General features: G+C 42.8%; 1 protein-coding gene across 2 annotated transcripts in view; it reads left to right on the top strand.

Annotated features, from left to right (window-relative positions):
• The first annotated feature begins 1,012 nt into the window (after positions 1–1,012).
• The window catches only part of tbc1d1 (TBC1 (tre-2/USP6, BUB2, cdc16) domain family, member 1), a 260,206-nt gene continuing 248,221 nt past the window's right edge, over positions 1,013–12,997 (top strand). Inside the window, exon 1 of one of the 2 annotated variants that reach the window (XM_048535085.2) lies at positions 1,013–1,628. In XM_048535085.2, the coding sequence (XP_048391042.1) occupies positions 1,245–1,628 (384 nt within the window). In that variant the 5' untranslated portion in view covers positions 1,013–1,244. The remainder of the gene's footprint in view (positions 1,629–12,997) is intronic. The other variant, XM_048535091.2, reaches the window with a different exon arrangement.

A 12,997-nucleotide genomic window follows, 5' to 3' on the forward strand; every position in this document is an offset into this window, starting at 1 on the left:
TGCTCTAGTAAGGCTAGCTTTTTAATTCCAGGCTTCTTTTGAATTTAAATTCACCATCTGTCAAGGTGAGGCTTAAAACTGTTTCCCCAGCGCATTATCCCATGGTTCTGGATTACTAGTTCATTGAAAATCTCATGACACCATCACTTCCCCTGCAAAGAATTTGTTGTTATAGGAGGTAAAATGTTGAGTATAAAATACTGCAGGAAAGCATTTATAAAACCAAACGTCTTGACTGCACAGGAAAATTCAGAATCAAAACAAGTTCAAAGGTTATGGTCATGGTTCTGACGATGAAAAATGAATGCTATCTAAATTCATCATGAACCCACCTGATTCAGGTTTCAATGGAAGGCAGTGTGTTTTGGTCAGTGTATAATGTATCACCAGTTACATCTGCAAAGTCCAGAGCGCAGTAATGGGTTTAATTCCACGTTTACGCAGAAGAACGGACGTTGTGTTTAGTCATGTGGACAGAGCTGATGGTTGCTCTAATTTCAATAGAACAGTCCAAAGCTAGCACTTCTTGTGCTGGCCCTTGAAAGTTTTTACCGTTCGGCTATCCCTGCCCCTTTTAAGACCTTTCTAACAATGGGCTTCTTTGGCCACCTTTCCTAAAGCCAGCACCGCCCATTTCTGACAAGTTATGTCGTTGTGCAGCATCTTGGTTTATGTTACAAGCACCTTAAAGGTGCAATGCCTTGTTGCTGGTTCTATCATGAACCAATGCCGACAAAACTCTCAACCTGCCTCTTCGTGCGATGTTTATGCAGCCACTTCATCCCTCCCATACCCAGCAGAAAGATGTTTCAGTTGGGGATCCCCGTCAAGATCTTTCATAAATTTGATCAACTCTTTTAGTCTCTCCTAATCGGTCGGAAATGGGCACAGAATTTGGCATGCGGCTTAAAGCAATGTGGAAATTCCGCCAGCGCGGCACCTTCCCGTGCTCTGACTCCGAATAAAACGCTATAACTAAAAGCCTTGGTCCGACCGTGCAGTGTAAATCCGCAGACATCGCGCCAGGCATTTGCCCGAATGCAAAGGAAACAGCAAGTGCGTTTGCAATTTCTGAAGGAGTGATTGTGGTGGAGCTTCAGTAGCTTTGTACTTTGGGGGCTTGGTACATTTGGAAGGTGCACTGCAATGATGTGGGCGGATGTGAGTTGCAGACGGGGTTGGATCCGGCGTGCAGTGACTCTGCAGCCAGAGGCAGAGCGAGCTGCTGCTGGCAGGGGCCGAGCATGGAGTCGGACCGGCGGCTGGCCAGGAGCAGCTTCGGCCATGGGGCCAAAGGGCAGCGCTTCAGCCTGCAGCTGGTGGGCTCGCTGCCGGTTCACCAGCTCACCACCATGCCCATGCTACCCTGGGTGGTGGCGGAGGTACGGAGACGGAGTGCCCGGGGTGCAGGGAGCCGGAGGGTCCGCTTGCAGGTCTGCCAGGGCTGGCTGCGGTGTGTGGCAGCGAGTGGGGGCAGCCCGGTGTTCCAGCAGCAAGCCCAGCACATCTACAAGCTGCTGCACTACAGCAGCGAACCCAACTACTTCGCCTATCTGACCAGGAGCCAGGCTGGCCCGGAGCCCCAGCACAGTCTCTGCTTCGTATTCCGAGCTTCTGATCACACGCTGGTAAGACCCTTCCTGCCAATATCGGCCTGCTATCCACAGGAACAATACGGAAAGTTCAAGTGCAACAGAATGTATAACTTTTACTGGAAACACTGAGTGATCATTAGTGTAAATATCGTTGATAGTGGGGTAAACTTCCTGTTAGAGACACAGCGGTGTGCAATGTTTGGGCTGGTTTACTGAAGACGATTTCATAACGTGATGGTTTCCATCATCAGTTCCTCTTTAATACAGAGACCATTGTTTGCAATATATGTGCGTGCGTGTGTGTGTCAGAGATACTTCATTAATGGAACCTGAAGGAAACTCTATTTCCAAAGATAAAAGGGGCGAGTACAACATAATTGTATCCCTGCTCTTCCTTTAGTGGCACTTCGGCTGACGGCTAAGATATTTTAAGTCAAGCCATGCGATTACACAACTCTGGAGCAAGTGGGACTTGAACCCAGATCTCCTAGCTCAGAGGTAGGGTCACTACTGTGGTGTAACGAGAGCCCCACAATTGATGTTTCGCAATACACCACCTGCATTCTACACTCAGGTATTTTGAAATAGCATGATACATCTCCAGAATGTATGGGACGTGAATCCAGGCCTTCTGCCTCAAAGGTAGAAGCACTGCCACCACAGCACACCAGCCAAACTAAAGTGCGCTACAAAGTACAGCTGTATCCCCAAACTGCTTTTTTTGTTTTGCTGAAGAGACAGTTTCCACTTTCTATTATTGCTACTTAAAATAGTGCGAAGTGAGTGAAATCTCTCATCATTTAAAAATACTGATTGGGAGGTCTGATGAGATTCACTTCAGAGACCAGCTTTTGCCATGAGCATTTGTCCCCTGTAGCCCCTACCCCCAAAGGACTTTAATGTGCCGGGTACAAGTTACCATGTTTAAGGTTTTCTTTTATGTCAAGTCTTTTCTGAATATGACTTTTTTTAAAATTTAATCTTACCCAGAATTACACACTGTTCTTACACACAACTGAGCGATCTTCCCACCACAGAAGTCACTGTGACCTCTTTCAAACTAATACCACCAGTAAAATACTTCTATAGCCTATTGAATATTTACAAGCAAAGCCCATTAAGGGCATTGCAGACCATCAAAGGTGAGCGGGTTGGGGGTGTGGATGTTGGGGGAACAGTGAGAGCTCCATCCCTGGGTGGTCTCAAACTGCCAACTGTTTGGTAAATACCTGGTACATGTCCCCTACACACCATAGAGACTGACGTTCATGTGGCACAGGTGCAGCTCTAGCATTGTTAGGAAGAGAGTTCCAGGATTTTGATCCAGCAACGGTGAAGAAATGGTGATGTAGTTCCAAGCCAGGATGATGTGTGTGGCATAGAGGGAAACTGGTAGGTGATGATATCGCCATGTACCTGCTGCCTTGGCTTTGTGGGTGGTGGTGGCAGCAGATTTGGAAGGTGTTATTATAGATACCTTTGTGAGTTCTTGCAGTACATCTTGCAGATGGTAAACCTGCTGCCACTGCGTGTCGGTGGCTGAGGAAGTGAGTGAAAAAGAGTGGGGTGGAAATCAAGCGTGCTGCTTTTAGCTTCGGTGTTGCTGAGCTTGAGTGTTGTTGGAGCTGCACTTAACCAGGCAAGTGAGAAATACTCCATCATGCTCCCGACTTGTGCCTTATAGATGATGAACTGGCTTTGGGAAGTCAGGAGAGGATTTACTGATTGCAGAATTCCCAGCCTCTGATGTACTCCTATAAAGTTGTATGCGTATCTGTATAGTTACTGTGGTTGATGCAGTTCCATTTCAGCACAGCAGTATCCCCCAGGATATTCCTGACGAATTCAAACACAAGTGAATGATCTCAGCTGTTTGCGTTGGGAGAGTGTACTTATGGTTTATTATGAGGCAAGAGAGAATTAATCCTGGCAGCAATCTTTTATGTGAGATTTTGTTAGTTAGTTTGCCTTGTGTTTGTTGGTATTACTAGCTAACCTCCTATGATGTTGCTTGAGGCCTGAAGCATATTTGTAATTGCAAGATAAAGAAGTAAAACTTTGCTGATTTTGGTTTGTCTATTCAGAAAGAGACTAGATTCCTTGTGCTGTGTCATCTAATTGTTAAATAATGCTAGGGTTTCACTTCAACTATTGTGTCTGGGAGCCCCAATCATAGTTGATGACTTTTGCATAAAACAGGACTTCCTGAAAGCATTTTAAATTTTGCCTTCCAATTTGTACAGTTTTGTACCAAATTTACAACTTATTTTGATATAACCTTCGAAACCAGAATTTCTAATTATTTTGCTGTGTTGTACATCTCTCTAAGGTCATCTCTCAGGTACCACTTTTTAAACAGAAAAGCCTAAATTCCCCCTGGCATTCTACATACCCAATCCATTAACACTAGGGTTCGGACTGTGACTCATTCCTGAAGTGTTTGGGTAACCAGGAATAGAAATTGTACAAACTGTGGCCTGTTAGGAACATTGTATAGTCTGAGCATGATTTTTCTCTGAATTATATATTATTGTTTGACTATGTGATTCAACAATCTGCTCGTTTTTATTTGCATTTAATGTGATCCATCTCTTTAAGGTCAGTGTGCAGGAATTGCCTGTTGATAAGCTGTACAAAACTGAGGCCAATGCTTTGGGAATGTTTCGGTAGGTTTGTAGCTGTTTTTAAATCCATTCTGCACTCTTTATGATCACTTTAGGTCACTGATTCACTGCTCTTTGAGAGAACAGTCCAGTTTTTGTTTGAAGGTTTTTTAAAGGTATTTAGAATGCTACGAAGAAATGTTGAGTAGATTAGGATTATTTTCATTAGAAAGACAGAGATTGAGGGGGGACCTGATTGAGGTCTACAAAATCATGAGGGATATAGACAGGATGGATAGCAGGATGCTTTTTCCCAGAGAGGGGGTCTCGGTTACTAGGGGTCATGAGTTCAAAGTGAGAGGAGGAAAGTTTAAGGGAGATATGCGTGGAAAGCTCTTTACACAGAGGGTGGTGCGTGCCTGGAACACGTTGCCAGCGGAGGTGGTAGACGCGGACACGTTAGCGTCTTTTAAGATATATTTGGACAGGTACATGGATGGGCAGGGAGCAAATGGACACAGACCGTTAGAAAATAGATGACAGGTTAGACAGAGGATCTCGATCGGCGCAGGCTTGGAGGGGCGAAGGGCCTGTTCCTGTGCTGTAGGTTTCTTTGTTCTTTGTTCTTTGGTGAGAAGGCAGCTCATCAGTGCTAAAGCAGGCAGCAGGAAATGTGTGTGTTTCTATTTTTATGTCTTTGATACTTGAAGCATGATGTGTTAAGTGAGATATTTGAGCCATGATGTCTGAAGTGTGACAGATGTGAGGGATAGACACAACTAATACACGGCCTAAGAGATCTTCACTGGTGTTGTTACTCAGGACAAGTTGAAGGATACAATGTTCTATAATGAGAGGAGTGTTGTATCATGAAAGTTGGATCATTAAGGTCACTGATTCACTGCCCTTTGAGAGAACAATCCAGTTTTTGTTTGAAGGTTTTTTAAAGGTATTTAGAATGCTATAGTTCAGTTGACAATAAGTTATGGGCACTTGTGTGCCTTTTCAAAATAAATTATATCACCTAATTAATTACTCATCCTTGCCTTTTATTTAAAGTTGAGATTATAGTGATGTACAAGATGTACGAGCGGTAAGATAGATATTTTGAAAGGAGAAGGTGCTGAAGAGAATGACCGGACATAGCAGCACTGTGAAGCAGTCCTTGAACTTGGCAAGACTTTAGTAGTGATGCTGTGCTGGAGCTTAGCAACAATGTGGTGCAGTTGCTGGGAACAGGTTTATCTTTTAATATGGCACCATGTGGTGGCAGGAGCCTGGGCTGTAGCAGAATGTTGGAAGAAGAACCAAACGTTTAGAGATGACAAGGAAGGGTGAACTATGGGAGTTATGGTTTAATGAATTCTAGTTATCTGTGAATTGCATGGGACTGCAAGCAAGGAGCCTTAAGATACAGTTTGAGCTGGTAACAGCACAGTGGGCAGTCAGCATGGCTTTGTCAAAGGGAGGTCATGCCGAATGAATTTGATTGAATTTTTTAAGGAGGTAACAATGTGTGTAGATGAGAGTAGTGTAGTTGATATAGGTTATATGGATTTCAGCAAGGTCTTTGACAAAATCCCACATGGGAAACTGATAAAGAAGGTAAATGCTCATGAGAGCCAGGTAAGACGAATCCAAAATAGGCTTAGTGGTAGGAGACAGAGGTGATGGTAGAAGGCTGTTTGTGTGACAAGAGGCTGGTGCCCAGGGGCACACCAGAGGGATCAGTGCAGGGTCCCTATTAATAGAGATATTCATACATTTTGCAGATGCAAGTATTAATGGGGGGGTGGGTGAAGGGGCTGATAAAGTAAGTCTGTGAATGACGGGAAAATTGGCTGGATGGCTCACAGTGAGGAGTTAGGTCTTAGATTACAGGATAATATAAACAGATTGGTCAGACGGAATTAACCCTGATCAAAGTGAGGTGATACACTTTGAAAGAAATAACATCAAGGGTGTATTTGATGAATGGCAGGAAACTAGGACCCTGAGAGGAACAGAGGGATCTTGGTGGCAGTACAGGTTAACAGGTTAGTTAAGAAGGCATATGGGGCACTTGCCCTTATCAATTGGTATCAAAGCAGGGAGGTGACGTTGGAGCTGTACGGAACTTTGGTTGGGCCAGAGATAGAGTACTGTATGCAGCCCTAGTGCCCACATTCCAGGCAGGATGAATTGTGAATTGTACTGGAGGAGGTGCAGAAGAGATTCAGCAAGATGTTACCTGGGATGGAGCATTTCAGCTATGAAGAAAGGCAGGAAAAGTTCAGGATATTTTCTTTGGAACAGGGAATATTGAGGGGGAGCACTGCCAATTAGAGGTACATAAAATTATGAGGGACATGGACATGGTGGATTAGTCAAAGGGTCAATGACAAGGAAGCACACTTTTATAGTGAATGACAGGAGGTTTAGAGGGAATTTGAGGAAACAGTTTTATTCCCATACATTGATGGGGGTCTGGAATGCTCTACAGGCAACCTCATAACTTTTAAAAATTAGTTGGATGAGCACTTGAAGTTTCATAACTTACAAGACAATGGGCATAGTGTGGGAAAGTGGGACTAGTGTAGGTGGTAGTCTATTTCAGGCAGTGCAGACTCGTTGGGCCAAGGGACCACGTCAGTCCCATGATTGTATAGGTGTGGGTTCGGGTTCCAGATCAGGTTGTAATGCTAAGGTGAATAGTTTTCAAGGTCTCAGTGTTGGGTTGCAAATTTCTAAGAAATCTCTGTGAAAATTGAATTCAGTGTTTTCTGATTGGTTCCTCAATGTATGATTTTTTCCTCCTCAAGATAAATACATTGGCGAGACCAAATATAGACCGTGTGAATGCTTTGCTGAACACCTGTGCTCTGCCAATAAGAACGACTCAACCTTCCAGCTATTTGCCATTTCAATAAACCACCTTGCTGCCATGCTAACATTTCTGCCTTGAGCCTGCTACAATATTCCAACAAAGCTAGAAGAACCACAGCTCTGCCTAAGCACATTACAGCCTCTAGAACCCAGTACCGAGTTTTACAGCTTCAGAGTATAACCTCTTTATGCCATCATTCTCAGATCCCCAACTGTGTCCTCTTTGAACATTAGAACATGGAACACTACAGCACAGTACAGGCCCTTCGGCCCTCAATGTTTCGCCAACCTGTGAAACCAAACTGAAGCCCATCTAACCTACACTATTCCATTATCATCCATATGTTTATCCAATGACCATTTAAATGCTCTTAAAAACTTGGCGAGTCTACTACTGTTCATAGCTTTCATATCTTTTCATTCCACGCCCTTACTACTCTCTGAGTAAAGAACCTACCTCTGACATCTGTCCTATATCTGTCACCCGTCAATTTAAAGCTATATCCCCTCGTGCTAGCATTTGTGCATTGTTGGCTTTGTCCTCAGCAGAGCAGACTCATTTTCTCCTTCCCACTGCTAACATTTACATCCATTTCTCTCCTTTAGCACAATATCACTGCCTTTGCTTTTTACCCTGGACATGTCCACAATCTCTTCCACTTGATCATCCTCACTCTCTGTCTACAGCGTTAAGTCCAACATTTTCCTTTAAGAAGAGGCATATGGGACTCAAAACATTGTTTCTCCGATGTTGCCAGACCTGCTGAGTTTCTGGAGCACTTTCTGCGTTTAATGGTGATTTCATCTCCAGCTGCCTTTCTCTGTCTCAATCATGTTGCCGATTGGAATATTTTTATAGCTGTGAACCAAATGGACACTGACAATATTTAAACCTTTTCTGTTTGCCTGAGAAAGTTGTGGAATTTAAGTGAGCTGGGAAGAATCTGTGGGTTAGAAATTGGACCTTGTAGCATCCAATTTACAGGCACAAATAGGAAAAGAAGGCTTAGGGATCAACATCCTGTGCAAGATAGACCAGTAATATCTGACTGAGATCATTTTCCTGGCAGATATGAAAGGACTTTAGATTCTTGAGGTTGCTTAATATAAATTCACTGGTGGTCAGTAGGATAGAGGTCAAATTGATCGCACTCAGGATTCTTTGGCAGCCCATCCAGCATCATTTCTGGCAGCTGCTATCAACCTTCTGTTTCCTACTGCTTCAGCCAAGGTGGGCAGCCTGAAGTCTTTGTAAAGTTGTCAGTACAATTGTAACAAATACTTCATCCAAGTTCCCCATGAAGTTTGGTCTGCCCTCGAACTTTCTAATTCAGGTGATTGTTGGAGCTCACCTGTTAACTTGGTGCCTAAAATCAGGCAGTGAGGGATTCACTGCTTCTAATCTTCTACCTTTGTCATTCTGTGTGCGTTAGCTTAAAAAATATATAGAGCATTTATCATTCGAAGACACATGAAAGCTCCAGTGGATGTTGGATCATCCATGTTGTTCGAAATGGATCATTGATTTCACTTTATTTACTGTTAGTTACATGCATTCTCTTTTTTTAAAGAATAGGTTAATTGAACTCATCATGAATAAAGTTTTGAAATGTGTTCCCTAGCTCTTCAAGCAATTCTGGAAAACAGCTAATAGGATGATGTGATAATGGGAACTGCAGATGCTGGAGAATCCAAAATAACAAAGTGTGGAGCTGGATGAACACAGCTGGCCAAGCAGCATTTCAGGAGCACAAAAGCTGACATTTTGGGCCTCTGATGAAGAGTCTAGGCCCGAAACGTCAGCTTTTGTGCTCCTGAGATGCTGCTTGGCCTGCTGTGTTCAACCAGCTTCACACTTTATTATCTTAGCTAATAGGATGATGTTAGGTTCTGAACAGAAGCATTGTATTCCTTGTCCTAACATACTGCCACTGCAGCTTTTAGTACCTGTGTACTACTCCAATGCAGACTCCAGGATCAATTTACAAATTAACCACAATGACAAAATTATTGGTGTGGAATTCTGCGAGGGTTTTCCTAATTTCTTGACACAAGGTCAGTGGAAACGATAAAGATATTACAGTCACTAGGAAAACCCTCTTGGACAATTACGGTGAATTAGGCCAAGCCTACAATTTGGAGAGAGATTAAAAACATGAAAACAGGATAACTCCATAAGCAACCATCTTCATGCAAAGTGTGAAATATCAATTTTTGAAATGGTTTTATTTTGTTTGAATTTTAATTAACATCCATTAGTTACAAATAGCAGCCAATTATTTTTTTAAAAGTTGACTAATTTAATACAAGTATTTTCATTTGTGTTTAACGATTGGTCATTTGGGATTACTCGTCTTGGTAAGACCCAGTTGCTTCTGATTATTTTTTAAATAAAGTAGCCCCCTTGTTTTAAAATCTTGTTCCACTTCCCAGTTTTTATTTGCTAGCATTTTACTTTAACCCAGTTCATAAAATGTACTGCTGAAAGTGGGACATCAGGGAATGTGTACTACTTGAGAGATTGGAAATGTCACAGATAATGTATATATAAATAGATCTAATCAAAGGGACATGGAAAATATGAAGTCGATTGAGAAGTAGAAGATTTTTCATTGTTTTTGTGATGAAATTATAAATTCAAATTGCTGGAACAGCTCAGCAGGTTTGGCAGCATCTGAGGAGAGAAATTAGTATTAATATTTTAGGTCAAGTGATCTTTCCTCAGAACTGTTCTGAGGAAGGGTCGGTTGACCCAAAAATGTTCATGCTTATTTCTCTCTACAGACGCTGCCAGACCTGCTGAGCTGCTCCAGCAACTTTGTTTTTGTTTCTGATTTACAGCATCCACAGCTCTTTCAGTTTTAACTTCATTTTCTTAATTTCCAATACTGTGATCAGTGAAATTATACAAAATGGTCAGGATAAACAACAGTTCACTAACGTTGTTGAGGGCACACAACCTGGTCAACATTTTATGCATTGACATTTTCTTTCAACCTAAAAGTTACTTTCCTTTAGTTCAGATATCCAGCATCTAAAGGATCTTAGCTTCTTGTTCATGATGCCCAGTGATTTTTGTTCTAAAGCCACAAAATGTGGGAGCAGAATTAGGCCATTTGGCCCTTTGAGTCTAGCAGGGGTGTTATATTTTCCAGTCCTGACTCTAGTGTTTTGATTATAGCTGATACATTTCTCAACCCCATTCTCCTGCCTTCTCCCCACAACACTTGGTCCCCTTACCAGTCTTGAATTGATCTTCCTCTGCCATAAATACATGCAGTGACTTGGCCTCTGCAGCCCTCTGTGGCAATGCGTTCCACAGAGTCACCACAGTCTGACTGAAGAAATTCCCCATTTCAGTTCTAAAGGGTTGTCCCTTCACTATGAGACTGTGCCCCTGGTCCTAGTCTCTCCTGATAGTGAAATATCGCCTCCACCTCCGCTCCATCCAGGCATTAGTATCCTATAAGTTTCAGTCAGATCTTCCCCTCATTCTACCAAATTCCACTGAGTACAGATCTGAAGTCCTCAAACATTCCTTCATCCCCGGGATCATTCTTGGGTACGTCCTCTGAATTCCTTCCAAGGCCAGGACATCTTTCCTTAGAAGCAATATCCAAAACCACTCAATATTCCAAATGCAGCCTGACCAGAGCCTTATACAGTTTCAGCAGTACATTCCAGCTCTTGGATTTTAGCTCTCTTGAAATAAATGCCAACGTTGCATTTGCCTTCCTAACTGCCAACTGAACCTATGTGTTAATCTGAGGAGAATCCTAAATTAGAACTCACAAGTCCCTTTAAATTCACATTTCCGAAGCCGTTCCACATTTAGAAAACATGTCTGTATTTTTCCTACTAAAGTGTATAATCTCACACTAGCTCCACATTATATTCGATCTGAGACATCTTTGTACACTCTCCTCCCCTGTCCAAGTCCTTCTGTAGCCTCTCTGCTTCCTAAACATGACTTATTCCTCCACCTATCTTTGTGTTATCTGCAAACTTAGCAACAATGTCCCTCAGCTCCTTTGTTCAGATTGTTATTTATAACATGAACAGTTTTGCTTTCAAAATGGACCCCTGTGGAACTCCAATAGTCACCGGCTACCATCCTGAGAAAGACCCCTTTATCCTCACTCTCTGCCTTCTGCCAGTCAGCCAATGCTCTATCTGGGCTAGTACTTTGCCGCAAACGTCATGGGCTTTTACCTTATTTCGCAGTCTCCTGTTCAGCACCATACCAAAAGCCTTCTGCAAATTCAAATAGTTCACATCAACTGGCTCTCCTTTGTCTAATTTGCTTTTTACCTCCTCAAAAAAATTCTAACAGATTTGTCAGGCATGACCTCCCCTTGAAGCCATGCTGACTCTGCCCTATTTAACCATGCACTCTCAGGTACACTGCAATCCCATCCTTAATAATGGACTCTAAAATCTTACCAATATACACCGACAGGCTAACTGCCCTATAGATTCCAGTATTCTGCCTCTCTTCAGTCTTAAACAAGGATGTTACATTAGCCATCACCCAGTCCTCTGGCAGCCTCCCTGACTCCAGTGATTCCTGAAAAATCACCAGCCAATGCCTCTACAACTTCCTCAGAAATCTGGCATGTAGTCCTTCTGGTCCGTGACACTTATCCACTTTCTGCTTCCCCAGCACCTTCTGCTCACTACACTCACCTCTGCCCCCCTGACTCTTCAAGTTCTGGTATGCTGCTGGTATCTACCACTGTGAGGACCAAAGCAAAATACCTATTTAGTTTCTGCACCATTTGTTTGTTCCCCATTACTACTTCTGTAGCCTCATTTTCAAGTGTTCACTCTTTCCTCTTAGCTTAATAGATATCCACAAAAAAAAGACAACTTTTGCAATCTTCTTTTATATTACTAGCGCAAGCTTCCTGTTATTTCTATCGTCACTCCCTGTTACCTCTTTCTACTTATCCTCTGCTGCTTTTTAAAAAAGCAATCTTTTGTCTTCCCACTAATCTTTGCCATATCATGCAGTTTTTCCTTTTTGCTTTTATTGCTGGGCAATGCTGTAGATGAAGGAAGCCCTAGGGGACAGTGGCTGTAATCCAATATTACTCACTCTGCAGTTTGGGGTGGGTGGGGGGTGGGGAGAAGAAGGTGGAATCAGCTGTAACATATTACAAATTGAACATCATAATCCCTACAGCCCCCACACTCATCCACAGAGACAGCAAGAATCTCAAACCTGTTAGAGAAGCTCAAGAGCTGAGGTTGCTTCAGCATTACCTTCTGGATCCTTCTACCTGCCTCACTCAAAGTCACACCTTCCCATCCCTGACTGAATAAAGGGGATCATTGCCTCCTGAAACGCAGTGGCCTGGTAACTTTACCCTTCCTTATCATGTCACAATGTTCAAAGCTCAGTCTCCAGCTCATCAACTCTTGAGCCAGAGTTGCTCAAGCAACCAGCACATGTAACAGATGTGTTCACCACAAACCACAATATGACCCACCAGCTGCTAAATCATGCAGTTACAACATATCACTTGGCCTAGCATCTATCTTAACTACTTAGTTCTTAATGCGACTTTTTAAAGAAACTCCATGCTGAACTTTTACTTTGTAACCTGTAAATGTTTGTCCTATTTACCTTCGATCTGAAAAGTAACTTATAGTAAATGGTTAACGTGGTAGCTCCCACAAACCAATGCGTTTTCCTGTGATGTCACTCATGTACTGGGCCCCTGTTCCTGTGCTTCAATTTATCCTGTTTACATTAAAAGGACCTGTTGTGGAGGTGCCTGTGTAGGACTGGGGTGGACAAAGTCAGAAGTTACACAACACCAGGCTATAGTCCAACGGGTTTATTTGAAAACACAAGCTTTCAGTGCACTGCTCCTTCATCAGGTAACATAGCCACGCTCCAAAAGCTTATGATTTCAAAGAAATCTGTTG

The sequence above is a fragment of the Stegostoma tigrinum genome, chromosome 1 (assembly GCF_030684315.1).
Source record: "Stegostoma tigrinum isolate sSteTig4 chromosome 1, sSteTig4.hap1, whole genome shotgun sequence".
Taxonomy (NCBI): domain Eukaryota; kingdom Metazoa; phylum Chordata; class Chondrichthyes; order Orectolobiformes; family Stegostomatidae; genus Stegostoma; species Stegostoma tigrinum.